The 16,160-nt window shown below is 36.2% G+C and overlaps 1 protein-coding gene across 1 annotated transcript in view; it reads right to left on the bottom strand.

Annotated features, from left to right (window-relative positions):
• Nucleotides 1-171: 171 nt before the first annotated feature.
• LCP2 (lymphocyte cytosolic protein 2) overlaps nt 172-16,160 on the bottom strand; it is a 28,363-nt gene continuing 12,374 nt past the window's right edge. The window contains exons 4-21 of the mRNA XM_048961095.1: nt 15,270-15,335; nt 14,238-14,269; nt 13,369-13,403; nt 11,978-12,176; nt 11,161-11,261; nt 9,896-9,953; nt 9,611-9,694; nt 8,799-8,824; nt 8,688-8,707; nt 8,475-8,579; nt 7,362-7,392; nt 6,650-6,662; nt 5,587-5,701; nt 4,926-4,975; nt 4,618-4,721; nt 3,710-3,787; nt 2,463-2,618; nt 172-1,769 (exon numbers count right to left, since the gene is read on the bottom strand). Coding sequence (XP_048817052.1) covers nt 1,644-1,769; nt 2,463-2,618; nt 3,710-3,787; nt 4,618-4,721; nt 4,926-4,975; nt 5,587-5,701; nt 6,650-6,662; nt 7,362-7,392; nt 8,475-8,579; nt 8,688-8,707; nt 8,799-8,824; nt 9,611-9,694; nt 9,896-9,953; nt 11,161-11,261; nt 11,978-12,176; nt 13,369-13,403; nt 14,238-14,269; nt 15,270-15,335 — 1,399 coding nt within the window. The 3' untranslated portion in view covers nt 172-1,643. The remainder of the gene's footprint in view (nt 1,770-2,462; nt 2,619-3,709; nt 3,788-4,617; nt 4,722-4,925; nt 4,976-5,586; nt 5,702-6,649; nt 6,663-7,361; nt 7,393-8,474; nt 8,580-8,687; nt 8,708-8,798; nt 8,825-9,610; nt 9,695-9,895; nt 9,954-11,160; nt 11,262-11,977; nt 12,177-13,368; nt 13,404-14,237; nt 14,270-15,269; nt 15,336-16,160) is intronic.

Below are 16,160 nucleotides of genomic sequence, written 5' to 3'. Positions count from 1 at the left end.
GAGGCATTTCTGGGTTATCAGATTTTTCAAAGGAATGTAATAGAGCTACAGCTCCCAGCTCATACAGTTGGTGGCAGTCCTGAGGGATTGATCTTATTTTGGAAAGACATTAAGACTGACTTTTCTTTCACAAGACTGGACAGGAGATGTTTTTAATATATACATGTATATATATTTTACTCGTAGTTGCACAGAAATAAAATTCTTTAACTTTGAATTCCAGCTGCTAGTCAAATATATTGGAAATGAAAGTAACATTTACAAAGCATATATATTTTAAATTGTATGAAATCTGATTGCTTTTTTTCTGAGAATCTATATAAACTGCATGGAAGACAGTATCCTCTGCATTGTGGTTCAACACACAGTTGACTTTAAAAGGGAAAATGTGTAACCTGGTCCAAGGCAATTCTTAAACCAAGATGTTAGCAGAAAACCAGAGTTCCTAGAAAATCTGGACAAAACAACTGGATGAATTCCACTTTTCAAAGGAATGGGAAAAAACTTTTGTTATTGTATTCTTCAGTGGTCCCTTCAGCTTTTATTTAAGAATTGAGAAAGGTTGTTGGTGTCTGTTGGTTTTTTTTCTTGAAAAAAGCATGGAAAAAAACCAAACAACCAGAAAGCAGTTATATAAGAGGAACCAAGTTTCCCTCTCTTTGTCTGCTTTCTAAGAGATTTGGGTGTGGTCTTCCAATTAAGAATCACATTGTTGATGTGTCTCCTATAAAGGAATGGTGGCTTAAATTAGAGTTAGAGATATAATTTAAGAGGAGTTTGTGTAACAGAGGAAAGCTTGTTCCTGTATGAGGTTAGAGGATCCCATAGAAGGCCTTCAAAAAAGGTTCAAATTTGTGGGCAAAGGCGTTCTTGTTCCTGAGTGAAGTTAGAAGGCCTGAGGGAATACATACTTCCAATATGTCGGCAAAAACGTGTCATCAGTGACTCAGCAGCGGTATGGCAGGCAAAGGATTGTGTCTGTAGACATTTTGTTTCTCTAGAAAACTGTGCACAACTTCATAGCTGAGTCACACGGACAGATCTTCACAGGCAGCTAAGTATCCAGGGGATTTTTGGGTGTTGCTGGAAGCTGAAGTCTTACAGGTCCAGGTTGGAGTCCTAATCTTTACACAGAAATCTCCATAGTTAAATCTATTAGGAAGTAGGTTGCAGAAAAAAAATGAATGCTGCTCAACTTTGTTTTGGTTCTTTTGTATGCCCCTTTAGATAATACTTTTGCTGCTGCAGTTCTGATCTGAAAAATAGGTTGCTTTTTTTTTTTTTTTTTTTCTCCTATGAAAGTAGTGAGCTGCATTGGTATATCTTTCATGGGTCCCCTAATACTGTGTGGAAATCATTTTAAGATAATTCGTGTTTGTTAGAAGACAGTATTCCTCACATAAAGAATACTCATGGTACTCTATGATTGGTGTACAGTAATAAATACACTGTAGGAAAACCCAATTTATAGAGTACTACATTTAAGGCATGACTTAAAAATGAAAACATCGTCCTTTTTTTTCATTAAAATTGAAAGTATTTTTAATGAATTCTTCATTATTTTAGCTCACTGAAAAATGAAGTATCCTGAGGTTTATAGGTTTTGGTAGACTTTGATCCTGTATGTGATCTTCATTTGGATTTCATTTAATATTTCCTGCAGCATATTTTAACACACACTGGTTTCTTGAACCCCTGTCTTTTCCATCAATCAGAAGAAGAGGCGTTCTTTGGAAGTAATCAATGATGTGTGCTACAGAAGAAAAATCCTGTGGGATAGAAAAATAAGAAAGCAATGGAGCATGTGTGAGAATTCTTAGGAGGATGTGTGAGAATTCTTAGTAATTACTAAAGTTATTATTTTTTTTATTTAAGCTCTAAATATTTTGCTGTCTAACAAGGTACAGTAAATATCATCAGAGCCACTGCTTTTCCTCCTGCCTTAATTTGCAACTCTGTAGCTGAGTGTCTAGTATGTGTATGAAGATGTGTTGTATAATTACTTTATGCAGATTTGACGTTAATACATGATGTTGTTATTCTGCTTGACATGACGAAAGTTCATTAACTTGACTCCTAAGTTCAGACAGCTTGGACTCAATCAGTACATGCAATGACCTGTCTGATGCCAGCAAATCCAATGCAGTATTACTGGAATTGAGTAAGCTAGCAGTCTCAAAGGAAAGCAGTAAAGTTGTCGGGTATGGATTTGCTCCCAATGGTGTATTTCCTTTATCTGTTATCTTAGTTGTAAACAATCATTCCCTGACCAATTTGCTCCTTGAGTGCAAACAGAAGAATCTGATTTTGCTTTCAGCAGTAACATAATTGTAGGAATAACTCTAAGACAGTGAGCAGAATTCCAGTGGAGTAAGACAGCTGATAGATTAAGTAGTTAGGGAATAAGACAAGAGGTACTTTCAGATGAAGGGAGGCTGTGTAAAAAAAACAACACGTAGTACCTCTTTTCCTTTCAAGCCAGTTCCTAACAAGTATGTCTGATCTTGCTCCTGGTAACGAATCTGGATATTGTATACTTTATCCTTGTACAACACCATCAATACATACGGATGAGTGGTAGTTTTTCTTGAGCTGTCTCTTACTAAGAAAGTTCCATCCTGAAAGATGAAAAAATGAAAGATGACATAAATGCCACTTCTGGTTTTGAGCTGCACAACAACCTTAAGTAAGAGCACTCATGATCTCCTTAGCTTTTCTTTTTAATCTGCTTTTTTTCTTTTTTCTTTCGTAAGAGTAACTGCACTATTAATAGAGAAAAATGTTCAGATCATTTCTTAGATGTTGTTATCTTTTAATCTGTTATTTCAACTATTTCCTGTCTGACACAAATGCAGAATTTTAGGGAAGGTAGGGCTGCTGTTTTATGAGGGAGAGATTCCATTAAAGGAGGGTGCGAAATATCAAAGGCACACTTACACTTCAATCAGAAGAGAATTTAATTCCTGTTAAGTTCCAATCGGGCTTCTGTGTACAGACAGCTTAAAAAATGATTGTGTCTGTGTAATTTTGGTAGAGACACTGATATTATTCTCTGTTTCTTTTTCTCCCCCTCTGCTTTTCTTTGTTTCAGATTTAACAAATCTTCGATTAAAACACCCTGTCTGGAAGGCACTGGCTGTGGTCTCCTGAACTCCTAATACAAGTCGTCAAAATGCTGTATATGGCAACTTCAGCTCATCTGTTGTGGGGCACCACAGATTAAACAGATTTCCCACAGTGATGGATGGGATACAGTTTGGTTTATCTCTACATGTCCAGTTAAGTCTGTGTTTCACTTGTTTGAATCTGTACTTCCTTTTGCTGGTAAATGTGGCCTAGAAAAGAGTAAGATTCATTGCATATAATTTGAGCCAAGATGTGGAATTTTTGAAAGTGCTGTGTTGGTGACAAAGAAATATTTATTGAGAATGTACCATTTCTCCTAAAATGCTCAAGATCAAATGACTCCCTGGAGATGCGTAGTTTGCTCTCTTGGGCTATGGAAAACAACAGCTTTCGTGGCTGATTTGATCTCAATATCTAACTTTCAAGTGGGTGAAGATACACAAGTTGAAGCCCCTACTATAATCATCTATATTGGAGCTCTTACCTTATCATGTAATTTACCTTCACTCTTCCATGTGACTGCAAGGACATACAGGCAGGCTATTAAAGAGATGCTGAGAATCCACAACAGTTTAAAGAGTACCTTGTTTATTTTTCGAAGAGCTGCCTCTGCTTCTGGCCGACTAATATAAGCAACATACCATTCATCATTTAGTGAATCCTGTATGTAGTGTGGGAGAAGATAGGGGAGAAAGTCATCTGTCAGTGAATTAGCTTATGATGTTGACAACATACTAGTAAGTAGTAATATGGAAGCGTTACAGACCTAGCTGTATTGCATCTTCAGATTTTCCCTCTAAGGGAGGAAAAGCAATATTCGGAGATATTTTCAATAAAAATTAGATTTTAAGTCTTAGAATCATAGAATGTTCATGGTTGCAAGGAACCTTAAAGGTCCCAGCTTTCCTGCCATGGTCAGGGACACCTTTCACTAGAAATGACATTTTCTCTTTTGTCTGCCTGGGACATTAACATCCTTTGCTTTTGTTTCTCTCTCTCTCTTTTTTTTTTTAATGATCATCTGAGATAATTGAACAGACTTCCTGTGATCATAACAGTGCAACCATACACGTTCTCATGGTTTTCTCTAAACGTGACATATTTAAAGATGTGTGAAACAAAATGCGCCTACTGGGTATAAATTCTCCACTCATCATGGTTTTGTGGAAAGTAATTAATATTAATAAGTAATTGATTATAATTGTAAGTAATTAATAAGTAGTACTACCTTCAAGCAATTGTGCAAAACAAGTAATTGAGCAAACAAGTTGTTCTCTTACTTTGTTCTACAGTTTTTTTCGCTTCAGTTTTTTTCTTAGTGGAGACAAAATAAAGCGTTAAATCTTGATGTAGAAAAGGAAACTGAAAGTACCTACTAACATCCTGACAGTGTCTGCTAACTAGAAAAAAAGGCTTTGAAAACAATTCTCTCAAGATCAGCATATTTGCTGTGTTTAGTTGTTACAGTTAATGCTTGTGATGCTTTTGTACCTCATCTTCCTCTGTGTTTATTTGGTGAGCAGTCTGTCTGCTAGGAATGGGCAACGGAGGTCTTAAATCAGCTGTGCCTCTTGAAGGAGATCTGCTGTTGTTGCCTTTAGGATTGCAGTACAAGAACAGAAAAAAATATTAAAACCAGGAAAAAATTACTTATATGAAATTTTGGCAATGCTTTAACTAGACTGTAGGCCCAAACTTTGTGGAAGAAAATCTGTTTAGATTCAGAATAATGCACTGAAACTTCCTTGTAGCTTTGAGCCGTTGTTTGTGCATAAAATCCAGAAGTATAGGATACAAACCTTGGGGAAAGCGAGGTGGTAGTGAGCCACTTGCAGACAGGCTTCTAACACTGTTTTAAAACAAAACAAAACAAGCTACTCAGTACAATATGTCATTGCTGTGCAACATTGCTATGCTTTAAAATACTGATCTAGACTGTGAGCCTGTTTTACAGAACATGGCATCTCCCTGAGTCCTATGAAGGATGAGAACAGCCTTCTCTTCATTTTTCATTCTTTCCTTTGATGTAAGTAGATCCACCAATAAATTGGAGCTCAGTGTCTGGGTATCAGGTGGGTAGGAATCAGTAATGTGTAGGGATCAATGTAAAAAACTACTGGAGTTTGTTAATTGTTCAGAGGCCCCATGTACATTATTACTCTAAATTAGGAAGAACAGGCAACAGCTTTCTAGCTCTTTCTTTTGGCTTCCACTTATGGTGTTGCTCTACACATGTGGATTTTTATTTTTATTTTTTATTTTTTACCAGTTTTGAGGAAAATTCAGCTTCTTGTTAATGTTGCAATTCTGGATATGAAGCTACTGGAGAAAGTAGCGAAGGACCACTAACATGGTAGGGAATTAGAGCATGTCACTTATGGAAAAACTGGAGAGAGCTGGGACTGTTTAGAAAAGAGATTAGAATTCAAAAGGAATGAGATTGCAAGGGGTGAAACAAACCTTTCAGCACCAGGCACCACACCTGGCTTAGGTAGAGGCTTGATAGATTTTGATGGGAACGTATTGGAGTTGTATGGGGGCAAAGATATCTGTGGCACTGGTCTTTGGGGTATATCTGTGGAGAAGAGGAGAAGAAAATGTAAAACTTACCTTAGTCAGAATGAAGAAATCCCATCACATTTCTGTTGTTTAATTAGATAAACTTACAAGAGGATTTAAAAAGTCCTTGATATTTTAGATTGTAACTTCATATGGTAAACTGAGAGCTGAATATTAAGGAAATTAAGAGGAAGATTAAATTAAAAATAAAATGGAGCGGACTGGAATATTTACATTATATAAGTTATGTTTTGGACAAGCTGCAATTCATACTCTGCAACTGCAGTGCAGCTGAGGGAGGTGACAGTGTGTTCTCTATGTTGAGCTGCTTCTGAACGTGAATTTGAGGTTATATTTTTAAACTTCATTTGTGAGATCTCTCCCATGTAATGTCCTCAGGCCTCAACTATATGTAAAAGGGAAACAGTTTAACTGTTCTCTGCTCTGTTCTTTATGGAGTCTTAGAGGCAATGGTAAGTTATAAAGATCTGGCCAAATACTCTGCTTTAAAAACTGAATTTTAGGGACTTACAAAGAATTTTATAATCAGTACAAATTACATGAAACAAGTTCTGCTTTTCTTCCTTGGACTAAGTACCATTACACAGAACACAGCACCACCAGGGTCTGACCCAGCATTCTTTTGAATACTGAAAACATGCCTCACTGTTTCATGCTGTGTGGAGATTACAGGTCTCTAAAATATGATGTGTTTCAAAGTGAGAAATCCTGCTGTCTTGTAACTAACTGACCAGAGGAAGCTATTAACTATTGATTTTCTGTGTTCTGTGGCTTTGCTATATAAATCTGCACGGGATACACTGTAAGCATTTTACAACCTGTCAAGATACCAATTGACTTTTAGAAATGGCTCTAAAGAAAGAATTCTAGAAACTTTTTTTTTTTGGTAGCACTAAGACAAAGAAAAACTTCACGTTTTTAAAGTTAGAGAAGAAATACTTACGTTCTTCTTCTTCCTGAGGAACCAAGAGAAAACAAATGTTAGCAACTCATAGCACGCTGTTTTACAAAACAAAGACCTGGAAGTCAATAAATTTTGATTATATTATCTAGCCTGTCACTTTCATCAAAATGCTGGAGCTTTGTCTTCATGTAACACCAAAAAACTTTTAAAGTTTTTTTGTTAAGGTGCAGCTGTTATTTACAAAAAAGCAGTGAAGTACTGTACAAGATGTTGACCCAATGCAGTGTGAACTTTCCTCATTCCTTAGGTGTGTATAGGTTCTCAGAGTTATCTGAAAACTTAAATTCTTAGGTAAGCTAAATAAAAATAATTTAAAAAATCCAAAAACAAAAACTCAAAATAAGCAAAATCACCTCTCCAGCATCATAAAAAATGTTGGGATTATTCTTCACATTATCTGTGATAAAGTATTTGGGGAATCAACTGATCTTGAAATAGAAATTATTAAAAGATAGAATAATAATAGAATAATAATAGAATAATAATAGAATAATAATAATAATAGAATAATAATAGAATAATAGAAATTATTAAAAGAAGTTATTAAAAAGAAACAACGTGCTATGAAGGATCCATCAGCATTCACTACAACGCATAAAGAAATAAGCTTACTTTTTCCAGAATTCTTACATGTACCTCATTTTATTGTAGTACCTATATCTTTACACACTTGCCTTGAGACTATACTTACTTCAGGTCTTTTCTGTTGTGCCCAGCCCTGCCTGAAGTGAAACAGAAAGCAAAACATGAATCAAAAATGGAATATTACCCATTCACTTGATGTGCATTAGGCTATATTTTTTATTAAGACGTAAACTTTTAGTAAATCCATATGTCTGTAGAAGCAATTCTTTCTCCTCAGATAAATATCCAAAATACAAATTTTCAGCCCTATTCTGGGATGGTACACTAATTCTTAGCCAATCATGACTATATTAGCAGCAAAATTCTGAATACTTTATCATATGATTAGAGTTTTAAACAAGTTTCTACACTGATAAGAGATCAGACCTCAAGTCTCAGACTCATTTACAGTACTCCACAACACTGGGGTGGTGAGGCATTTGCTCAGGCTGCCCAGGGAATCTATAGATGCCCCACTGGAAGGTGTTCAAGGCCAGGCTGGGTGGGGTCCTGGGCAGCCTGGTCTAGTGGGTGGCAACACTGTCCATGGCAGAGGAGGTGGAACTAAATGTTCCTTAATGTCCCTTCCAACCCAAGCCACTCTCAGATTCAATGATTCTGTGATGGCTGGAACACATGACACAAAGAAGCCTTGGTTCTTTGACAAATTTTCTTATCTGATTAGCAGATCTCAATTACTTCCTCATTTTGTTTTAAAATGAGTCACACTATTCAGCCTATGTTATCTAGACAGTTAGCAATTTTTTGCTGTAGGATGCTATTTGCTATGGGTTATGCAAGCTCATAATAGGAGAGTAAGCCTTTCTCTTCCTAATATTCCGCGCAAAATATCCTTGGGGTTCATGAAACAATGTTTCTTAGAGCAAGACCTTGATCTGGTGGTTAAAATATGGATCATATGTTTCTTTATGCCAGTAGAAAAGAAGCCTTGCCATGTGTAATGGCTATTTGAGATAGGACTTGAGAGACAGTTCTTACCACATTCACACTTCTCTGAAGAAACAAGACATTCCATGCATACTGTTAAAACAAAACTTTGACGTGTGCAGATACTACTGGTATGCAGTAGCAGTAAATCATATCATCCTACATTGCTTGTCCACATTTTTGTTGAATTTCATTTATATTTTCATTAAATTTTAATTAAATGAAATCTTACTTTACAGGGATTGGCTTCCTTAGAGGAGATGGATTTCCTCTTTCATATCTATCACTTGGTGGTACAGGAGGTTTTGGCATCATTGCTAGCTGTTCTCCCAGTGCTCTAAAGCAGGAGCAAGATGATGAAATAAAGGCAAAAATTTGGTTAATATGAAAAAATTGACTAATATTGGCATTAACAGTCTCATGTCAAAGAGGCAAAACTCCTTACCTTAGCTGTGGAGTCAGAAGCTGTGAAACAACAAGAAATAGTTAAGAGTTAAGAGCTAAGGATATCAAAACAGGTTAAAATTGTGTAAGCGCCAAATTAAAAAGAACTCACCTTTTCCGGATGGCCTGGCTTCCTCCCTGGAAACAGTAAAAGATGTTTAGAAAAGTTGTAACTGCAGATAATTAAACTTTCTATGAAAAAAAAAAAGTTTTGAATATTATCGATAGCAATGTTTTGCAAATTGCAGCACTAGGACTCCTGAGATGTAAGCCAGTAAGGGATTTGGGTTTTATAAGCAGTGCAAGAATTGCAATATCTCTTATTAAAGGAAAAATGATTAATTTTCAAAATGACACATTTTACAAAAATACGTTCTGTGATTCAGCTTTGAATTACTGAATACTTCTATATTGACATGTACCAAATAGATAATAACTATAAATCATAAAGTAGTCAGTTCATATTCTTTGTAAAGTACAGCATCAAGGTCTGAAACAAATGCCCTTCTTCCTTTCTTTCTGTGTTTTTTAAGTTCTCAGCATTCTTTTCAGTCTGGGTAACCATCTACATATAGTACTATGTAGAGATTTTTGTTAACTTTGTTTGCAAATTGTTCCCTCTTTTAACCTGCTAAATTTTCCTGTGATCATTCACTTAATTTATTTTATTGCATTTTTGTGCAGGAATCTCGTAATGTCTTTCTGATCAACCAGTGCTGATCTGCTATGTAAGTACTGCTCACATTATTTATTCCAAAACAGATCACCTTGTACATAACTGAGTTAAAGTACATTTTGTTGAGCCTTGACCTTTTGCATGAATTCTTTTGAATGAATTCAATGAATTATTTGATCTGATAATTTTGAATATTGTTATTTGTATTAATATTCAAGCCATTGATGTGACCACGAGCAAATACTGACCTGGTACTGGGCTTTCTCTTTCAAATGGTGGAGCAAGGCGATCCAGTGGGGGTTTCGTGCTTCTGTCTATAGAAGGAGCTGGGGCTAAACACAGTAACTATGTAAGGCAATGTGCTGATAGAGGTCAGTATAACTTTATTTTGCATAGCCATGAATTGACTTTACTTCTGAGAATAACAAAGGGGTCTTCTGAATAAATAGTAGTAGAAAATAAAGCTGAGGAGCTACAGGCAAAATTGAAGTGCTGTGCAGCCCATTGACAAAGAAAGCAACAGCTGTACTTACGTTTTGAAGGCTTGACATGCCTGTCATTGTTGCTTGGTAGAGGAGGGAAAGCTGGCAGCTAAAACAAACATTTTAGACATGGTTAAAACCTGCCCTCACTTTTCTCTTTTGATTTTAATGTATTGAACACACCACACTGTATCTGACAGTCTTAGTGTCTGGTAAAGCGCAAAGAATTGGTCTCTGCCCACTGCAGGATGGATAGGAGTCATTAATGCTCCTGAAGAATGACCTGCATACGTGGTTCTTTGACTCATAAAGAATTCCCTCTGTCTCATAAGGAATATTGTACTGGGATATTCTGTTTGGGGAGGAAATTCTGTTCGGAAAGAGCCAGTAGTTTCAAGAGTGCTGCTGTGGCTTTGTCTCTTCAGTGCAGCAGTGATAGTTTTGAAATCTGGTGTTGAAATTAGTGGAGCAAATTGAAAGCTGAGAAAGATGCACTAACACTGTTCTAGTGCTAGTTGCTGAGTGAGGCAGTGGGGAAAAAGACTGTTCCTTCCTATTGTGAGAGCTGGGTCAAACAATGGGTTATCAGAAGCTGCAAAAAAAGGGTGAGACTGTTTTGACATCTAAATCTGTATTTCTTCAGACAAATGTCTTTCTGTGTTCTTTCTTACTCCAATAAATAGTGCAACAATCTAGGGCACAGTTATGATAACTTACTACATTTCAAAGAGTGCTGTTTTTTATATATGTGAACTATGGAAATGAGTCAGACCAAAGGTCCCTCTACCACATCCTAAAATTACCTTCACGGGGGTAGGTCTTATGTACAGCTCTGCAGGCATATGCTGAACTGACATTGCAACTTGTAAGCATTACATAGCTTTCAATTTCAAAGATTTCAAAGGATAAAAAAATGGGGGAAAAAAAAGCTTGTCATCAGGGATAAAAAAAAAAGCATGTCATCAATTCCTTACAGTCCCTTTTTTGTAGTCTTTGTTCATTTGAAAAAAAATATTTCATATGTGTGTATTGTTAAAGAAACAAAGTGAGATCTATTAAGAATCTATCATTAGAATTCACAAGTTGATACAAATTTCCAATGTCAAAGAATTTAATATTCGACCCTCTAAATTGTATTGTTCCATGAAAAAATAAAACACCCTGTAGGAGTTCAAATATTTTGACACCAAAAAACTTTCTTTTTCCTCTACGTGTACTATTTGAATAGCAATAATTTTACACTTGGATTTCCATTTAGGTACTGGCAAAGTAAATAGATAAGTCTTTTGCTCTGAAATATCAAGAGAGAAACATACAGAAGCACCTCTTCCCCCAAATGAGGCTGGTGCTGGGGATGGGCCTGGCCGCTGGGGTGGTACTGGAGGCTGATGTGATGATCTGGCTGTTGGAGGCCTGTCTAAAGAAAAGAAAAATCCCAAGCTAAACAACGATATGAACAGTTTTGTTATTTTATTCTCATTAGATCTTTATGAAAAAAGAGCCCTTGCAATATGCTGCATACTTAACCTGACATATCATACAGACATTATGTTAGTGCTTAATGGGCAGTTGCTTTATGATCAGTGTTTTTTGGGAGCTAGAGGTTCATCTGTCCCTTTGGTGGTGGGACTGCACCTGCCTTATCTATTGGCTCACGTGTTTCTTTTTGTTCCGTGCAGCACAGTGTTTGCCTGAAGCGCAGCCAGTCTAACTGGCAGTGTTTTGTATTCTCATACTTGACCCAAACTGCAAGCTACTGAAAAATCAGAGACACCAAAAAAATGACAAGCTGAGGAAGCTGATCTCTTCCCAATTTTCACTAGTATTTTGCTGCTATTATGACAACTCATTCTGATCAAGGAACAACTGATAAAGCTAAAATAGTATGTAATTTTTTTTACTATATGCAGATTCCAAACCACGAGCCAAATTGTGCACACATCACATGAAACTTATCTTCAATCTGGCAGAGCTTGTCTGAAGTAGAAAATTTAGCTTTAGAAGTTACAAAGATACCAACTTGCAGTGTCTGTGCCACTTTGAGATAAAGCCTTCTATATTCTGTTACCAGCCATGTAAATGTAGTTGAAAATAATATGAAAACATTACTTATGATTTATTTTCAGTAATTACCTATATAGTCTGTGTTGTTTGCAAGTGACTTTGCAGGAAATATGACATTGTGGTGTGCTTCATCGTTATTGGATGGAGGTGGCTCATAGCCATCACTGTCATGCTCTGCTTCCTCAGTTTCTTCCGTTGGTGATTCATAGTCAGCCTCATCTTCCTTTTCCTGGTCATCATCAGGGCTTTCATAGTCATCATCTTCATCCTGACCAACGTACATAAAAGATGAGTGCTATAACAGGTTACTGTTCCTGCAGTTTCCTTGGGGCTTTTCAGTACAGTATTTTTCAACCTGGAATATATCAAGTCTTTAAAACCATTTTGAATGTCTGTTTTTAGATAACACACAAGGTATCGGCAAACAATTTGGAGCTTCCCGAAAGAACACAGGAGCAGCAGTTGAAAGAGCAGTTGAAACTCATTCTTACTTAATAGTATGTATTCTACAGACTGAAACTTGACTTTAAAAACACTTCTGAAAAAAAAATAAAAGAGGTTTGTGATACAGGTCTTGATTGATACTCTAACCAGAACAAAAACAGACACATACTACTAGTATCTTACTGGTCCTAAAAAGATCACAGTGTAAGCATGGTGGTGGTCACTGCACACATTTCCTGTGCTGTCTGCCATGACTTAAAGAAAAAGTATTTTTATTTTTTCACTGATGCCTTAGCTGAAAGTTCCAGACTAGCTCATACAGGCCTGCATTACAGGCAGTTACTTTCTTCTTGTATGCTCCTGAAATACAGCAAATCTCCTGCAAATGCATTAACAAGTGTTTTTTAAGGATCTCTCTCAAGTTTTTTTTTCCAAAATACATTGACAATGGTCAGTGAGAGGACTTCATAGGCATGGACTGTAGATCAGTCAGTTCATTCATTTTGCTAACTAGGTTGTGTTTGCCTCATCTAATGAAGTTTACCAGTGCATTTTCTATGCTGAAAGACAGAAAGCATTATTTGCAGTCTATCTGGCTTCAAAAAATTAATCAGATTTTTCAAAAAGTAAGCTTTACAGAAGAACAGAATAGCAAGATTTTGCCATTGAATAACCCAGCAACCTTTCCTTTACTAACCATTTCTTTCGGGAGCTTGAAATAGGAATATAAACTTTATCTGGTCACAATTTGTGAGCTTGTACTTGAACCAGTGGTACAAATCTGCTGTTGTGAAGCCCTGCCTTGTATAACTGGGCAAAAGCCCTTTTCTCTGTGAAATTTGCGTGCAGCTACTCCAATCATTTATGCTTCTCTTTTTCCTTAGTCTAACACCCCATGCCATTGACCAATCCATCTGTACTGTCTAAAGTAGGTAATGCAAGAGAAGATAGAGATTACAGAAAAGTTGTGCCATGATATTATTGACCCAGTATGTTAGGTTAATCCTCATACTCACAAATGAAGACCAGCCATCATCTTCTTGACTGTATCCTGCATAAGGAAGTCAAAGCACAGTAAAACTTGAAGATGTCAAGACAACAGTTGACAAAAAGGACAAAAAGCCATTCAAATCCATTCTGAACCACAATACCAGAGTTCCTGTCATAACAGGAGCAAGAAGGAGCAGGCCTGTCAAAGGCAGGCAGACTGGCATCCATACGTAGCTCATGGAAGGTACTACAAATAACATTCTTATTCAAAATTAAGAGTAAAGCTTTCCTTATATGAGATTATATATTCTGTCTCATCTAGTTTGTCCTGTTCTTCATGCTTCAAATATCATTTGAAATAGAATGCTTTCAGAATAAGCACAGCCTTTGCATCTCTTAAAACTTATGATAGCATTCAAATCTAAAGTTATTTTAATCTCAGTAGAACTAAGGGAGCATGGTAGATGCAGAAGATTGAAGTGCTCTTTGCCTATTAGGAAAATAATTAAAAATTCAGAGCCTGGCAGACATCTGGGTGCTTGGTTTCTAGTAGGATGCTGCTAGGAGTGGGAGCATGGAACACAAATATGTATAAGCACTGATACCATATGTGGGGTTAACAAAAGGCAGTTTGGGAATGTTCATGTGAGTTTCTCTACTCTTGCCTTTCCTCTCCGTTGTTTCTCTGTTAAAAAAAATATTTTCTTACTAGTTTTCTCATTACTACAATTGGTGAAGCATGCAACGTTTTGCTACTATATGCGCTCTTTTTTTTTTCCTTTTATGTCTTTTTTTGCTTTGCCTTGTCTCACTTATTGTACTCTACAAAAAATAAAATAGGTTTTTAATGTTTTTAAACGCTATTTGTATTTAGAGACTGCCAGTAAATGCTTACCTGAATTTTCAGGACACTTTTGTGTTTGGCCCCTATAACAAGGATATAAACAAATAAATTCCTTCCAATTGCAAATTTTTTAAAATTTTATGTACACTAAAATCTAATACACTAAATCTAGTACACTGCATTGCTAATGAAGTTAACGTTTAGCTTTAAAAGTAAATTGAAGTCTAAGTTACTTTAACTTTACACAAAATACCATAAACACACTACTTTATATTTCACATACAGTCACCAAATGTCAGCTCAACTGTCTTGAAAACAAGGCCAAGTCAGTAAGGTGGAGTATTTGGAAACAAGTGGAACTCAGTGAGTAAATTTACTAGGAGAATCAGTCCTTGGAATAGAACTTCAAATAGAAACTTAAATCATTCTACTGAGGCTGCTGAAAGTCAAGTTCAAAATGTTTGTAGGGTGTAATAAATATCTGTATGGTTTTCAATTCTGATTTTGAACTCTAGCTAATGCAAAGGTCCTTTGCAAATTCTTTTGCAAAGATCCTTTGCAAATCATGTCCTCAGGTGATCTAAAACAATGTCATGTAGACTAGACTTCAATTTTCACAGTGCATGAATTCAAATTGTTGTTTTTTCATGATTCCTCCATGCTAAAAATCCATGTAATTGATTGCATTTTTTTGCTCTTTTCCTATTTCAAGAATATTATATTCAGTAAGTTGTGAAGCATTTTAAAATGTAACGATGTACAGGTCTGTAAATTGCATTAGTGATGACTCATTAATGTAATGATATGTGCCCAAATTTTATAGCATTCCTAAAAAGTAATTCACTCAGTTGGAATATTGCATGAAATCTATATCGTTATTGGTTTCAGACAAGATGGAAATACCCAGGTTGTTCATGGGCTCAAGAATTCCTATTTTTAACAGATAACATTAACAACACAGTTTTGTTCTATACACTTTCCAGGTGATCCCTCTGACACACAGGTGTTACGAATCAAACCAACAACAGTCCAGGAAAGATACAGCTGAAAACTTTGAAAAACAAGTCAGAATTTTTCACTTACCATTTTGGGAAGAAAGATGTCCTTCCTTCATTTCTGTTTATTTCTTGACTTAGTTTGCTAACAATGCTGTTTAAAAGAATCACAGAAATAGTTAAAAAAAATAAAATAAAAGTCCTTGTAACCTGCAGTCACTTTCTTAGCTGCTTTCCTCCCATTTTATCACAATTTTTAGTAAATGAAATGTGACTTGGATTTATCATTTACTATGTGGTAGGAATACTTAATTTCTCTTCTTATTGCAAAGCTACACTATTGCACATAGAGGAAGGAAGAGCTTGTAACTTGGCAGTTGAATATTGGACTTGTTTGCATGGAGAAAAACCCATATTGTTGGATTGAATTTAAAAATCGACGTTAAGCTCAGCAAGCCTTAGAAATTTAGGGTGTGGGAGACATCAGGCACTGGAGCAGTGCTTTAAATAATGGTGTGGCATTCTATTACTTTGCAGGGAAAAAGCAAATGCTATTTCAGGAAGCAGCTTCTTTGAAGCCTGTGGTCATAGAAATGAAATTAAATGCACCTTGTGACTTTCTTTTCCTTTTGTCCCTCTCCCTCCACAATCATGATATGCACAGTCAGGAATCCCTCCCATCAGTTTCATGTTATAACATATGCAGAGCAGGAATACAAATGAAACATAAGATGAGTACACCTTTATGTCTACAGAGATTTTGATGTGCTTTTCATCACTCGTGCATAGTTTGTGTGCAGCATTAGGGTGAATAACAACCAGTGAAATACAATCCTCAAAGATCTTTAGGTCAGGAGCATGCAGTTAAGCTGCACTTATTGCTGGCATCCATACCCCACATAGATAACTGTGAGTGATGTTTTTTATATTCACTGAGTGCCTGAGAAGAGCAGCAGGGTTAAAGGACACAGTCAAAGAG

The sequence above is a fragment of the Lagopus muta genome, chromosome 14 (genome assembly GCF_023343835.1).
Source record: "Lagopus muta isolate bLagMut1 chromosome 14, bLagMut1 primary, whole genome shotgun sequence".
Lineage (NCBI taxonomy): Eukaryota > Metazoa > Chordata > Aves > Galliformes > Phasianidae > Lagopus > Lagopus muta.
The sequence above is the reverse complement of the archived record's forward strand: the minus strand, read 5'-3'. Positions and strand labels throughout refer to the sequence as shown.